The sequence below is a fragment of the Astatotilapia calliptera genome, chromosome 6 (genome assembly GCF_964374335.1).
Source record: "Astatotilapia calliptera chromosome 6, fAstCal68.1, whole genome shotgun sequence".
In the NCBI taxonomy this organism is placed as follows: Eukaryota; Metazoa; Chordata; class Actinopteri; order Cichliformes; family Cichlidae; genus Astatotilapia; species Astatotilapia calliptera.
Window position 1 is genome coordinate 24,567,012 of NC_137427.1, and position 15,577 is coordinate 24,582,588.

The 15,577-nt window shown below is 40.2% G+C and overlaps 2 protein-coding genes across 3 annotated transcripts; both read left to right on the forward strand.

The window, feature by feature from the left end:
- Window positions 1-537: 537 nt before the first annotated feature.
- Window positions 538-4,459, forward strand: cyp2u1 (cytochrome P450, family 2, subfamily U, polypeptide 1). Its single transcript, XM_026171227.2, has 5 exons — window positions 538-1,078; window positions 1,767-2,417; window positions 2,909-3,070; window positions 3,225-3,392; window positions 3,474-4,459. The coding sequence occupies exons 1-5, from the start codon at window positions 682-684 to the stop codon at window positions 3,671-3,673; spliced, it is 1,578 nt and encodes a 525-aa protein (XP_026027012.1). The 5' UTR covers window positions 538-681; the 3' UTR covers window positions 3,674-4,459.
- Window positions 4,460-6,069: 1,610 nt separating this feature from the next.
- On the forward strand, window positions 6,070-15,327 carry hadh (hydroxyacyl-CoA dehydrogenase). Of its 2 annotated transcripts, XM_026171229.2 has the most exons (8): window positions 6,075-6,304; window positions 7,056-7,184; window positions 7,282-7,439; window positions 8,919-9,045; window positions 9,456-9,545; window positions 14,646-14,718; window positions 14,818-14,934; window positions 15,035-15,327. In XM_026171229.2, the coding sequence occupies exons 1-8, from the start codon at window positions 6,188-6,190 to the stop codon at window positions 15,151-15,153; spliced, it is 930 nt and encodes a 309-aa protein (XP_026027014.1). In that variant the 5' UTR covers window positions 6,075-6,187; the 3' UTR covers window positions 15,154-15,327. The 2 variants fall into 2 exon arrangements, with proteins under 2 accessions (XP_026027013.1, XP_026027014.1); XM_026171228.1 differs by having other exon boundaries at window positions 6,070-6,304; window positions 14,646-14,934.
- The last annotated feature ends 250 nt before the right edge of the window (window positions 15,328-15,577 follow it).

The window sequence follows — 15,577 nt, forward strand, 5'->3', positions numbered from 1 at the left end:
CGAGATCTCGCAAAAGTCCGTCTTAATTTTTTTTTTCTCCCTAATTTTTTTTTCTCCCATGTCCCCTGCGGGGCTCCGTAGGCTGCTAATACTTAAGTACATGTTGTGTTTTTATTTAAAAAAAATTTTTTTTAAATAAATTTGAATTACAAGAATTACTTTTTTTTACTTTTCATGATGAGGTAGTGTGTGTAGAATCTTGAGGTGGAAAATGAATTGAACTCACTATGGCATATGGCTGAAATATGAGACTATCTGGAGCTACTTTCTAGATGCCTTGCATATAAGTGTTGACAGCGCAGCTCTTTGTATACATTTGATTTACTTGCCAAAAAAGTGAAAAAGTATTTTTTTCTTTTTTTTTTCAAGTAAAATAAAATGAAAAATAAAGCCTCAAAATGGATAAAACCGAGAATTGTGCCACTGCCAAACCTGGAAGACAGAATTAATGGCTCTAAAGGCCAATGACCGCTGGCCGTCAATCAAAATAGGAGGAAGCACTGTCAGCCAATAGGAAGCCAGTAGCGGTACCACGTTGTTCTTGGCCTGCCACAACAACACAGGAAGAGCGTGAGCGTCTGTCTGTAAAACAAATAAATAGCAGCTTCGTGGTGTCCGAATGCTCAGTCCTGGACATGTATTATCAACTAACAGCTTTGAGTTAATTTGAACGCTGACGTCATGATTTCGCTCTCAGGCCTGAACGACTCCTTGCTGTTAAACGCAAACGTTGCGGCTTTAATAATAATCGCGTTGGCGCTGGTTGCTCTTTATCAAAAACAGCGGAATTTAAGATATAAAAACATTCCGCCAGGTCCGAAGCCATGGCCAGTGGTCGGAAACTTCGGCGGCTTTCTCGTACCCTCTGGTATCCTCAGGAAACGGATCATAAACCCCACTGACGGTCTGGCAGAATTGGCTAAAGTTTATGGTAACATATACAGCCTTTTTGTAGGGAGTCAACTTATCGTGGTGCTCAATGGCTATGAAGCGGTCAGGGATGCCCTCTCAAACCATCCGGAGGTGTTCTCCGACAGGCCAGACATCCCTACCGTCACTATCCTGACTAAACGCAAAGGTAAGCAAGTTCTTGTATTAAATTAAGCAACTGTTATTGTAGGTTATCGGTTGAATAAGGCTATAACCGTGTAATAATAACCCATAAAAAAATCTAGTAATCGGATAAGCGTTAGAATAGAGAGGTTTCACTGCCTTTGGTTAGTGTAATAAAAGTTTTTGTTTTTTGTTTGTTTTTCTTGACAGCTGGTACAGTGTTGGAAAGCCTCACTGTCACATTCATATGTGTATGTAAACTTCTGAGCACAACTGTAATGTCTCCCCCTCAGTGTTATTACATTATGCCTAACAAAAAGTAATTACACACTGTGAGATTGAGTGCTAGTTGCTTTATTCATAAAATTATAGAATATAGCTGATCAGTTGTCTTCAAATTGAAGTTTCTCTTTAACCTTTAGGATTCACTGGAAGTATATTGCATTTACTGCAAATCTACAATTAATATGCATGAATGCACATTTGAACTTGATAAGCCTGTAACTTAAACAGGCTCTATTTACCACATTAAATTCTCCAAGCGGGATTGAGGGTCAGTCTAAACAGTAGATTTGATAGTCTCCTCCATAACTTACGAGATGTAAGTTTTTAGGTATTCTACAATTTTAAGAGTCTAGTTAAGTAGCCAAAATAACAATGACATACACGCTGACATAAGCTGTCCTTTTTTTCCTGGTATAACTGAACTTCAGGGATCGTCTTTGCACCTTACGGGTCAGTATGGCGAAAGCAGCGCAAGTTCTGCCACACCACACTCCGCAGCTTTGGTCTGGGGAAGCTAAGTCTAGAGCCTTGCATTAAGGAAGGCCTTGCTACAATCAAAACAGAGCTGCTGCGGCTGAATGAGGAGTGTGGTGGCGCTGGTGTGGACCCGAGTCCACTAATTGGCAACGCTGTGTCAAACGTCATCTGCACACTGATCCTGGGTCAGCGCTTCCACCACGAGGATCGCGAGTTCCGCACCATGCTGGACCTGATGGCGCGAGGACTGGAGATCTGCATGAACAGCCCAGCAGTCCTCATCAACGTTTTCCCGCTGCTCTACTGGTTGCCTTTTGGAGTTTTCAGAGAGTTGCGTCAGGTGGAAAGAGACATCACCGTGTTTCTTAAGAGGATTATTACAAAGCACCGCGCAACACTAGATGCCGACAATCCAAGGGATCTCACAGACATGTACTTGATGGAGATGCTGGCCCAGCAAGATGCTAGAGAGGAGGACAGCAGCTTCACAGAGGATTATCTCTTTTATATCATAGGAGACCTCTTCATTGCTGGCACTGACACCACCACCAATTCGGTTTTGTGGACTCTGCTTTATATGGTCATATACCCTGATATCCAAGGTAAAAATGGCAGCAATCAGTAAAGTCCATCCTTTGCAAAGTGCATGTGTTTGTGAAATCAAATCATTTCATTTGGACTCCACAGCAGTTTTGGGAAAATCACATTTAGTGTCAGAAATACCACTTTAAGTGTGATTTCACTGATTTGAAACAAGTGGATTTTGATAAATGACAGTGGCAACATATGTAAGTATTGTGACTCAATTTTAGGTTGCCAAACAAACTTTTATGTGGGGGGAATTGGGAATCTTCTGCGGGAACCCACGTCTGGGACGCTTTTTGGTTTCAATACATGAACATGTCTGGCCTCCTTGTGTATTTAACCACTTCTCCAATTGTTGCACGTGCACATAGATTGGCACATGAAAATATGCATTTACTGCTGCATTTTACTTCAAGTTCAAGTTCTAATAAGACCGTTTTTTTTCCTGGTTTGATGTGATGTGGACTTCATCCTTAATCCTCCCTTTCTCCTGCTGTGTTGATTCAAGACAAGGTCCATGCAGAGATTGATGAAGTAGTGGGCAAAGATCGGGTGCCGTCTCTGACTGATAAGGGAAGTTTGCCTTTTACTGAAGCCACCATTATGGAAGTGCAGAGAATGACTGTGGCAGTTCCCCTGGCTATTCCTCACATGGCCTCACAAACAACAGGTAAACAGTAACTGTGACCCTTAATCTCCACATAACCTTCATACAGATCTGCACATAACTGTTCAAGCACCCTGGATCCACCCTAGCAGATGCCTGTTGCCAAATTTGTCTAATTCCCAAGCTCTAAACAAAGTGTTCTTCTTTTCTTTTTCAGAGTTTAGAGGCTACACTATTCCTAAAGGGACTGTCATTTTGCCCAACCTGTGGTCTGTCCATAGAGATCCCACTGTGTGGGATGATGCAGACAGTTTTAACCCAGAACGCTTCTTGGACAATGAGGGAAAGCTGCTCAGGAAAGAGTGCTTCATACCATTTGGGATTGGTATGCCTTCTTACTTATATGATCCATATGAGTGAAACATAAACACTGATCCATAAATTTGATTTCACTGTTGTGTCTCAGGTCGCAGGGTATGCATGGGTGAACAGCTGGCAAAGATGGAGCTGTTTCTGACGGTCACCAGCTTACTGCAGGCCTTCAAATTCAGGCTCCCAGAGGGAAAGCGTCCACCTCCCCTGCACGGACGGTTCGGACTGACACTAGCACCTTGCCCATTCACTGTGTGCGTGACTGCTCGCAACAGTGAAACTGACGTCCTGTAACAAGGAAACTCTGATGAAGGACTTCACAAAAAGTTGAAAATATTTTGATCTTATTCTCCTGGAGAGATCTAAATATATAGGAAGTTTATAGACACATTTTTTTATTAAAGAAGGGTGCTCCTGTTTGACTGAAATCCCAGATAATTTATTTTTTCATTACCATCTGGATTATGTGGATGATTTAAGCTGTTGCTGAGTGAACAGAAATTTGAAAAGTAATAACTGATATTGAGACTGCAGTACTAAGTGATGGCTTATCTCATGTAAAAAAAATATTTAAATAAGGTCAGTGTTGCGAGATGACTCTAATTTTAAAAGTCATAAGATAATAACTGTATTAATATTTATCCTTTTATTGCATGATTTGCTTTGCATCATAGAAATTAGCAAGCATAAAGCAATGTGCAAAAGTCTTGAGCCACCCCCCATTTCATTATATTTTGGTAGGGAAATGAATGCAAAGATTTAATTAGAGGTGTAAAAAGAAAGTACATGGAACAGCTGTTTATATGTAAAAATGTAATATGTACAATTCTAGCATCCTTGAAAGTCAATAATTGACAGGACCACATTTATTCTTCAACACAGTCTGAACTCTTAGGCAGCTTTCTTGTTATTTCTTTAAGTAGTCTTCACCAGTCTTCTCCAGGCTCCTTGAACGACATCCAGAGCTCTTCTTTGGATGTTTTTGCCTTTTGTTCCATTCTCTGTAAAGTTGTACATCTCTTTTGACAACCTCATATTGGTGATGGTTTGAACTAATTATTTCAAATTTGTTACCACTGATTTTCGGTCCAGTTCTTGTGTGATTTGGCATACGTGAGCCTATTTCCTTTGTTTCTATTTCATAAGAATGGCTTCTCGACAACCAGCTTTCCACTGACAACATTTCTGATGAAACTATGGCAAACAGTGGATGAAATATGATGTGCCGCATCCATCTCTCCTGTGTCAGGTCTTAGCTGCATTTGTTTCCTGTTTCTTAAAAACATGACTTTCAGATACTATTCATCAGATGTTTTTAGACCTGCTTCTTTATTTGTTTGTTTGTCCTCAGCGTGTTCATTTTCCTTATTTATTTATTTTTAAGAATACACTGCACGCCATGCTACGATATGTCAAGTTTTAAGCTAATGGCTCTTTGGGAATCACCTTAGTGATGGAAAATACTATTTCTAATGTCTGTCAAACTCTTTTACCTTTTCCATTTTTCATAGATTCAGCTAAAGAAATGGGAAAAAAATATGTATTGTTACTAACAGTGCCTAAACTTAGGAGAGAACCAATTTAAAATGTATTTTTAATAAGTCGTCTATTACATGTAGCTATAACACTGGTTCGTTGAATAAGTTAGATGCTGTTTTTTTTTTTTTTTTTATCATTTAATGATACATAGGTGAGTGTTAGGTGGCTTAACAAAAATAGAAAAACACACACACATTCCACTGAAAAAGGTCGGGTATAAGGACTGTTTGTACGACAACCACAAACTCTGGACTCAGGAAAACACAATGTGAGAGTTCATTACATATTAAATTGCTAGCTGGTGCCTTCTTCTTCGTTTGCATAAATTGAGAAATTTAACCCATAAACTGATAAACAACATGTAGAAATTAAGAATGAATGATATAGACCGAGATCGTTTCTAATGTAATCAAACCCAGAAGATGGCAGTAGTACAACTCCACGATTGCAAGCGGAACCGGCTGTGATCACGTGACCGCCAGCACTTCCGCTTGCCGCACATCTCTTTGGAAGGATGCGTTAACACAGTCGCCATATTAGTCAGGGACAATTGCTATTACTGATTAACACAATATAATTTTCAATATTTGTTTTCTGACATAGCTTTAATTAAAATACACAATTTATTTTTATGGCATAATGCAGCTTTAAACTGAGGCACGTTTCCACCAAGAAAACATCCCTATTTTTTTTTTTATCTTGAATTAATATAGTTGAAATTTAAGTCAAAAGTTTAAAATTTTACTAAATTTTCGATTTACAAAGTTCCTTGGAATTACAGGGTCTCTAGCTAGTTGAATAGGATACCTAATTCGAAATTTTGAGTCATTAACTCGCAATTTCCGAATTAAGTTGGGAAATAATTAACAAAAAAATAACAAATAGAAAAAAATAAATAAAAATGAATGGCGGACTGGCAGTTTTGGGTGAGTGCGTGTGTGTGTCACTTAACAGAAATGATCGTTACTTACTGTAAAGGGTTACTCACCCTAATAAATCTAATTGAAGACTAAAATGTGCTTAGATACTCTATAGACTTGTGAAATGTATTAACTGTTGCTTAGGTTTCGCATTTCTTTTTTTTATTTAAAAAAAAAAACAACAACCAGCAAACACACAAAAATTTGACATCAAACTTCTGAAATCCACAGTCTGACCCCGGAGCAAGATGGCGGCGGTGCAGACGGATCTCACTAGTCCAGCTAGGGGGCTCCTGTGCACTGATATTAGTGTGTCCTTCACTTTGGACCCGAGCGGACACCGGTCAACATGGCTTTCGCAGCTTCTCAGATCGTCAGAGGCTTCTCGTCTTCAGCTGTCCGAAATGTTGTTATTAAAAATGTAACGATCATCGGAGGTGGACAGATGGGTGCTGGGATTGCACAAGTGAGTAAGCGAAAAAGGAGCAGTCTGGCCCGTGTTTAGCTAAGCTGCTAGTTAATTTCAATGGGTTAAGGCCAATTTGGCTGTCTGCGTTATACGTACGTCATATTCGCATAGTGGCACTGAGCAGGTTGTCTAGCACTAGTTATTCAAAACTTGTTATTGTCCTCTTTTATCGCCACTTACGCTTACAGGACACTAGTGCATGCAGAGTAAACACACCGCTTTGAATTTCAGTTTGTTGAAAATATAAAAATCAAAGTGGACTTTGACTCTGTGCATTAGAGTTTTTTGCATTCTCTCATGTTTACTCTTAGCTGTGCTGTAAACACAACATCCTGCTTACGTGGAGTTATATAGCTTGAAATAAGGTACTGGGCTCAGAGCCACCTCTTGGCAAGATTGTTCATGAACTGTTTAGACAGATGCAACTTGGTGGAGAGCATGCAAAGACCCTGTTACGTTTTTGTTTGATCACTTTTCTTTTAGATTCTGTTTATGTAATTTGGTGATAGTTTTCCGGGATTTTTCATTTTTATGTTACACATCAAGGTCAGTAAAGTTACCATATAAAGGATCCTGGTGGCCGTTAAGTGAACTTTATATTTGGGTGTAGTTGGCAGGTGTTCAAGTATGTCTGCCTAGCCTAGTCAAACTAACCCACAAAGAGTTTGAATGTGTCGGATTCAACCAAAACCGATCCCCCACTGGTGGCTGCGTTTGGAACAATCTTGAAATATTTTCTTTCTTTAAGGTTGCCGCATCAACGGGCCACTCTGTGACACTGGTGGACACGTCTGACGACATCCTCAAAAAGTCCATCAAATTAATTGAAGGGAGCCTTAAACGAGTGGCGAAGAAGAAGTTTTCCGATAAGCCAGAAGTGAGAGGCTGTAAATTTACTGACAAAATGAGCAGCAATATCAGCCACACCATGAAATTTGAGCAGTTTCTTAAAAATGTTGTTTGGTTTGTTTCAGGCAGGTGAAGAGTTCATCAAGAAAATTGTGCAGAAGGTGTCGACCTCGACAGATGCTGAATCTGCCGTTCAGGGCTCGGATCTTGTGGTGGAGGCCATTGTTGAAAATCTAAAGATCAAGCAGGATCTTTTCAGTAGGCTCGACAAGTTGGCACCATCGTAAGCTCTCCTTCAGTTCTGTTTATTTGTGTAAAGTGTAAAGCTTTTAGCTCTTGGCTTAGATCACCTAACATACAATGATGTGCAAAAGTCTTGAGCCACCCCTCATTTCTTTATATGTTGCTTCCAAGGAGCCAGACTTTCCTGTCATTTATTGAACTCTCAGTCTGGTGTTCAACTAACCCTGTGAACCCACGATCAAGGAGACGTAGGGTTTTCAGATTCATACTATAAGGCCTTTGACCTCAAGATCGGAGAGGTCATGATTTGCATTTCAGCCAGTGGTGTTGGAGATATTGTCAAAATGAATTATGAATGCAGAAAAGTACCTGACTGGCACCAACTTCATTTTTCTGCATGGCAATGATCCCAAATACACTGCCGTGCTGTAAAAGCATACCTGGATAAAAAAAAATACACAGTGGAAGACTGTCGTGGATCGGCCTCATATTATTGTAGCAGTGTGGGATCATCTCAGCAGAGTACAGAACAAAAGGCAGCAAACCTCCAAAGATGAGTTTTGAGTTTCCTTCAAGAAGCCTGGAGAGCAATTCCTGAAGACTACTTAAAGAAATGACAAGTAGTGTATGCACGTATGAAGACTTTTGGTGGCACAAATGTACTTTCATGGCATTTATTTTTTAAATTAAATATATAGCCAGTTTGGATCTATTTTCAACTCCCAAAGGCAATTACGCAAGCAAACTTGATGACACCTCCCACCCAGATCCAGCAAAACAAATTGGACCAGACTGATTTAAGATTGTGTGACCAGACTTTTTCATGATTGTGTGCTCCCTGTCTTTTCTATGCTGACTTATCTCTCAGAGTTCAGCATCAGCTTGCACACTCTGCCTGAATGTGAACACCTTTTGGCACAGTCAGAAAGACTTGTAGGATAGTGATCATTAAAGTGTTCACCATTAGCTTACCATGGCCAGTAAGGGGGGAATTATTCAGATGTATGCTTTAGGAAAAGCAGCAGTACCACCTTATAAAGATACACCCCACTATAAATAAAATGTTGTAAATATTATTAGCAGGTTTTAAACAAAGTATAAAAATTAAAAGAGAAAAATATTCTCCATTAGTGTAAGAAGCAGGAGTAACTTCACAGACAGCTGATTGTTTATCCACACTGTGTAATCAGTCAGAAAATACTTGTCTCCCAGCTTGTCAGGGTCTACTTTTGTTAAGAGGACTTGGAAATGCTCAAAAAATGACAAACTGTAGACTCCAATGGCTTGTAGTCAAGCCAGTGTCCAGAGACAGTACCCAGCTGTAGCCACAAGATGGCAGTAGTTTACATAATGGACACCAACACGCAACACGCCCAGACGTTGCTTGCCTTTCTTGTAGTGACCATGTTACAGATCAAGTAAGTTAAGTAAGTTGATCATGGCCTTGTTAAAGGCAATAAAAGGCGTATTTCTGCTTTATCAACTGATGTCTGTGATATGTGTTGATTTCTTTCTTTAGGCACACCATCTTTGCCAGTAACACATCCTCGCTGTCTATCTGTGACATCGCCAGCTCCACCAACAGGCAAGACAGATTCGGTGGCCTTCACTTCTTCAACCCAGTTGCTATGATGAAGCTGGTAGAGGTAGGGTCTTAAGAAAAGAATCATTATTAGCACGCTCATTTTCTTTATTTAACAAGATACAACACAAATAAACATCTTTAAATACCAGGAAGTAATATAACACATTTATACATGTATATCATGTATAATTGGCTCATATAGCTGAATCCTGTTTGCAAGAACAATAAAAGAGTTACTAACAGGATCTGTCTTGAGTTTTTTGTGTATTGTACATCATAATGCACGTAGTGGCATGCAGGCACACATGTCTTTATAGGATTACTATAAGTAGCCTATCCTATAGTTACGATAGTATAGTGATCTTTGTTTAACTTTACTATAGTTATAGAATTACTATATCTTGGGCAAACCCTGTATTATTAGAATTGCACTATTACAACAAAAGCTGCTAAAGTCTCCATCTTCCACAGGTGATTGGAACTCCTGCAACAAGCCAAGACACTTTGGATTCCCTCCTGGACTTCAGCAAAGTGCTTGGAAAAACACCAGTGTCCTGCAAGGTGAGGAGTTTTTGCCTATAGCTTAAGCAATAAAGTTGCTCATTTTGTATCAGTGGCTCACGTTAAGGTCTGGGATGTGTTGTATTAGATGGTAAGAAAATGGCTTGCACATGCTCAGTGTATTGGATTGCTGTGGCCGTCTGTGTTAAATCTTGAAGTCTTGGTACCAGATACTGCAGGTCTGCTTCAAAGGTCGGTTCTGAGCTGCTGTGTTGACACAAGAAACATAACCTGTTTTCACTACACTGCACTAAACCTTACCGAATATTACCCACAGAACTATGAGGTTTGATCATAAAATTCTTCAACTCCACCCATTTAAAAAAAGACAGTCAGACTGTCAGCACTAGTGTAACTTCATGCAGCTGCTGACGGAGAACATTTGGCCCACACAACCTGAGCTGTGGTGTGTGCCACTGTGTTTTCGCCACTCCAGAAGCAAAGCGTCGCTCACCACCCTCGTTGAACCAAATCCAGCGTGCATAGCAGACACACAAGTGCAAGTGGTTACGATGAGGCCGACAGCAGCAGCTGGAAGTGGTGCAGAATTTATAGTTTCCCAAAATACTGTAAAGCAAAATGTGGTTAAAATTCAGTAAATAACAATAAGGGATTCAATCATGTCAAGCTATTTGCTAACATGCACACTGTAGTAATATGCATGCTTCATGAATCCAAGGCTGAATTTCACATGCACACTTATTTTGTGTGTATTTAAATGGACTTTTGTAGTGCTTGTCTACTCAAGAAAACACAAAGTTGTTTTTTTTTTTGTTACTACAAGTCTTATTCACCAAACACCAAGCATGTTCATTCATAGTTTCATCTATACCTAAGTGCTTTGTCCAACATTCACACACACTCACGCTTGGGGCATAAATAAAAAAAATAAAAGGATGCATTGAGCCAGGTATTGATCCACCGATTTGTAGAGGACCTGCTCTACTCCCTGAGCCGCAGGTCACAAAAGTCTTAATAGAGACTTTTAGTCTTCCTTTTTCTGCACACATTAGTTCAATTCAATTCAGTTTTATTTATATAGCGCCAAATCCAGTGTTGGGGAGTAACGGAATACGTGTACCGCCGTTACGTATTTAGAATACAAAATATGAGTAACTGTATTCCGTTACAGTTACCGTTTAAAAAGGTGGTATTCAGAATACAGTTACTTTGTTGAAATTAATGGATTACACTGCGGTACTTTCCTGTTTCATTTTGTCGCGGGTCAGGACTGTTTGGGTTTTGTTTGACAGCTACGTTCTTTCGTTCCAGGCGGCAGCGTTACGGTTGCCATGGTTACAGGGCGACGCTCTCCCTCTCTCTTTCTGCGACTGTGTGTTTCCTGGGTGAGAGAGCGCCTTTTCGTTGTTGTTGTTGTGCTAAGCTAACAGGCAGAATGCTACAAGCATAGCTCTAAAGAATGTAGCATCATGGGCAGTGTAGTCCGTGCTGCTGGGAGAATGGACTGCCAATCACGTTATGTGTCTGTGAGCGCGAGGAGGGAGAAAAAGGTACGAGTTGTCGTCGAGGAAAAACGGGAGCTGGAAGCATGTAAATATAATAATAACCACTGCAGCCAAGAAGAGTGCCTGACGAGCCCAGTTGTAAGTAAGCTATTAAGACTCGACTGTACACCGTGTTCGTGTTTTCCTCCGAAAACAATAAGTTCCGTTGGAGCAGTCTTTCAACGCCTCTCTCTGTCTCTGCTAGCAAAGTTGACCCACACAACAAAGTAAAGCTATTTTTCGGCTACGAGCCGACAGGGACCCCGCCGTATTAGTCAGAGGTCCCTTTACTACAGTTCGGAGTCGCGGACCTTCAGTAATAGTAATAAATCACACAGCAATAGTACATTCACGTTGTTGTAAAAAGCACGATAATATATTAAGTAATCCAAAGTATTCAGAATACGTTACTCTCATTGAGTAACGTAACGGAATACGTTACAGAATACATTTTGGGGCATGTATTCTGTATTCTGTAATGGAATACATTTTAAAAGTAACCTTCCCAACACTGGCCAAATCACAACAAGTCACCTCAAGGCGCTTTATATTGTACAGTAGATACAGAGAAAAGCCCAACAATCATATGACCCCCTATGAGCAAGCACTTTGGCGACAGTGGGAAGGAAAAACTCCCTTTTAACAGGAAGAAACCTCCAGCAGAACCAGGCTCAGGGAGGGGCGGGGCCATCTGCTGCGACCGGTTGAGGTGAGAGAAGGAAAACAGGATAAAGACATGCTGTGGAAGAGAGACAGAGGTTAATAACAGATATGATTCAATGCAGAGAGGTCTATTAACACATAGTGAGTGAGAAAGGTGGCTGGAAAGGAAAAACTCAATGCATCATGGGAATCCCCGGCAGCCTACGTCTATTGCAGCATAACTAAGGGAGGATTCAGGATCACCTGGTCCAGCCCTAACTATATGCTTTAGCAAAAAGGAAAGTTTTAAGCCTAATCTTGAAAGTAGAGATAGTGTCTGTCTCCCGAATCCAAACTGGAAGCTGGTTCCACACAAGAGGGGCCTGAAAACTGAAGGCTCTCCCTCCCATTCTACTTTTAAATACTCTAGGAACAACAAGTAGGCCTGCAGAGCGAGAGCGAAGTGCTCTAATAGGGTGATATGGTACTACAAGGTCATTAAGATAAGATGGGGCCTGATTATTTAAGACCTTGTATGTGAGGAGCAGGGTTTTGAATTCAATTCTGGATTTAACAGGAAGCCAATGAAGGGAAGCCAAAACAGGAGAAATATGCTCTCTCTTTCTGGTCCCTGTCAGCACTCTTGCTGCAGCATTTTGGATTAGCTGAAGGCTTTTCAGCGAGTTTTTAGGACATCCTGATAATAATGAATTACAGTAGTCCAGCCTGGAAGTAATAAATGCATGAACTAGTTTTTCAGCGTCGCTCTGAGACAGGATATTTCTAACTTTAGAGATTTGTTTGACAACTTCTCTTTCAAGGATTTTTGATATGAAAGGAAGGTTGGAGATTGGCCTATAATTAGCTAAGACTGCTGGGTCTAGAGATGCTTTTTGAGTAAAGGTTTAACTACAGCCAGCTTGAAGGCCTGTGGTACATAGCCGATCATTAGAGATAGGTTGATCATATTTAAGATCGAAGAATTAATTAATGGCAGGACTTCTTTGAGCAGTTTTGTAGGAATGGGGTCTAAAAGACAAGTTGATGGTTTGGAGGAAGTAATTATTGAAGTTAACTCAGAAAGATCAATTGGAGAAAAAGAGTCTAACTTAACATCAATGGTACTAAGAGTAGCTGTAGATAATATTACATCTGTGGGATGATTATGGTTAATTTTTTCTCTAATGATTAAAATTTTATTTGTGAAGCAGTTCATGAAGTCATTACTAGTTAACGTTAAAGGGATTGTTGGCTCAAAAGAGCTCTGACTTTTTGTCAGCCTGGCTACAGTGCTGAAGAGAAACCTGGGGTTGTTCTTATTTTCTTCAATCAGTGAGGAATAGTAAGATGTTCTGGCTTTGCGGAGGGCTTTCTTGTAAAGCAGCAAACTATTTCTCCAGGCTAAATGATGATCCTCTAAATTTGTAACACGCCATTTCCTCTCCAGATTACGAGTCATCTGCTTTAGGGTACGTGTTTGAGAATTATACCACGGAGTCAGGTACTTCTGATTTGAGGCCTTAGTTTTCACAGGAGCTACAGTATCCAGAGTCGTACGTAGTGAGGAGGTAAAATTATTAACAAGATAATAATTTGGTTGATGGGGTAGTATTCAGATAGCTGCTCTGCTCTATGGGTACTGAAGATGCTAACAGTGGGTGGATTATATTCTTAAACTTAGTTACAGCGCTTTCAGAAAGACATCTACTTTGATAAAGTCTACTCTCCCCTGCTATGTAATCAATTATTGTAAATGTAAATGTTATCAGGAAATGATCAGACAGGAGAGGGTTTTCAGGAAACACTGTTAAATGTTCAGTTTCTATGCCATCTAGAGTGTGATTAAAGTGGTGGGTGGGTTCTTTTACATTTTGAGAGAAGCCAATTGAGTCTAATAACAGATTAAATGCCATGTTGAGGCTGTCATTTTTAGCATCTACATGGATGTTAAAATCACCCACAATAATTATTTTATCTGAGCTCAGAACTAAATTAGATATAAAGTCTGAGAAATCAGAGAGAAACTCTGTGTAAGGCCCAGGTGGACGATAGATGATAACAAGTAAGACTGGTTTCTGAGTTTCACAGCTGGTGTGGACAATGTTAAGCACCAGGCTTTCAAATGAATTAAAAGTCTGTCTTGGTCTTTCGTTAATTAATAGGCTGGTGTGAAAAATTGCTGCCACACCGCCCCCTCGGCCTGTGCTTCAAGGTTTCTGGTAGTTAGAATGACTCGGGGCCTGGGGGTGTTGATTCATTTAAACTAACAGAATCATCCTGCTGCAACCAGGTTTCTGTAAGGCAGAGTAAATTGATTTGTTGATCAATTATTAAGTCATGTACTAACAGAGACTTGGAGGAGAGAGACCTAATATTTAATAATCCTCAATGTTTTACTCTTTGGTTCAGATGTGGATACTGTATTGTTCTTTCTTTGTAATTTTTTTATGTTTAAGTTGTTTGTTGCTGGTTTTTAGTTTGTTTTTTGTCTTTTTGGGAGCTGACACAGTCTCAATGGAGATGGGTTTTGGGGGGGGTAGCAGGAGGAGAGAAGCTGCAGAGAGGCGTGTAAGACTGCAACTCTGCTTCCTGGTCCCAACTCTGGATAGTCATATTTTGGGGGGTTTAATAAATTTGTCCATATTTCTAGAAATGAGAGCTGCTCCATCCAAAGTGGGATGGATGCCGTCTCTCCTAACAAGACCAGGTTTCCTCCAGAAGGTTTGCCAATTATCTATGAAGCCTACATCATTTCTGGGACACGACTCAGACAGCCAGCAATTTAAGGAGAACATGCGACTAAACATGTCACTGCTGGTCTGATTGAGGAGGGGACCAGAGAAAACTACATTGTTTTGGCAATGATTTAACAGAGTACACATGTGAACAACTCTGCTTTCTGTCTTTAGTGTGGAACTAAAACCTTAATCATGTTGAACCTCTCTTCATTCAGGATACCTCTGGATTCATTGTGAACCGTCTACTTGTTCCATGCATGATGGAGGCCATCCGGTTGTATGAGAGAGGTGTGTGTACCTGCTGTTTCTACAGCTCCTTCAAGCATCCTTCAAGCTTTTCACCGATTCCTCTAACTTTGTTGATATTCTGTTTTTCTAACCTCTCAGGCGATGCATCCAAAGAAGACATTGACATTGGTATGAAACTCGGCGCTGGTTATCCCATGGGGCCATTTGAACTTGCTGATTATGTAGGACTAGACATAGTAAAGGCTGTTATTGAAGGTGAGTAAAAATCCATAGACACTGTAGTTGTTTATGTGATTTTGATTTAAACATGTGACAGCCTGTGATGAGATGGGACCGTCTGTCTGTATGTCTTTAGCCTTCAAGACAAAGGATCCTAAGAACCCTCTCTTTGATTCGAGTGACCTGCTGAACAAGCTGGTTGCAGAGGGCAAACTTGGCATAAAGACAGGAGAGGGATTCTACAAGCACAAGTGATCTGCTGTGAATGTGTGCATTGATCACTGAAACTAGCTCAACAACTGATCAGACACTGGAATAGATAAGTGCCTTTGCCGTGTGCATTAAAGAGCAACTGTTTGCTAAGTCAGCCTGTCAGTTTCCTTTCAGTGTCCAGCGAATTTTAAAGCTGAATAAAGAGATTTTTAAATACTTGCTGTCTGTTGTTATTTTTAGAGTGAGAGATATCGATGACTTATTGGATGTGCAGGTATCATATTTATGAGCATCAGTTAAAAAAGGAAAACATTTTAATGGTAATAGAAGAATGATGATATTGTTAAGACAAAGACTAAAATGTAAGTGGTTGTGCCATAGAAGGCAGCCCTCAAACTAAACTTTTGAAGTTGCTATGATGGATACTTTCATACTGGACTTTCAAGTCAACTCAAGTGGCTTTATT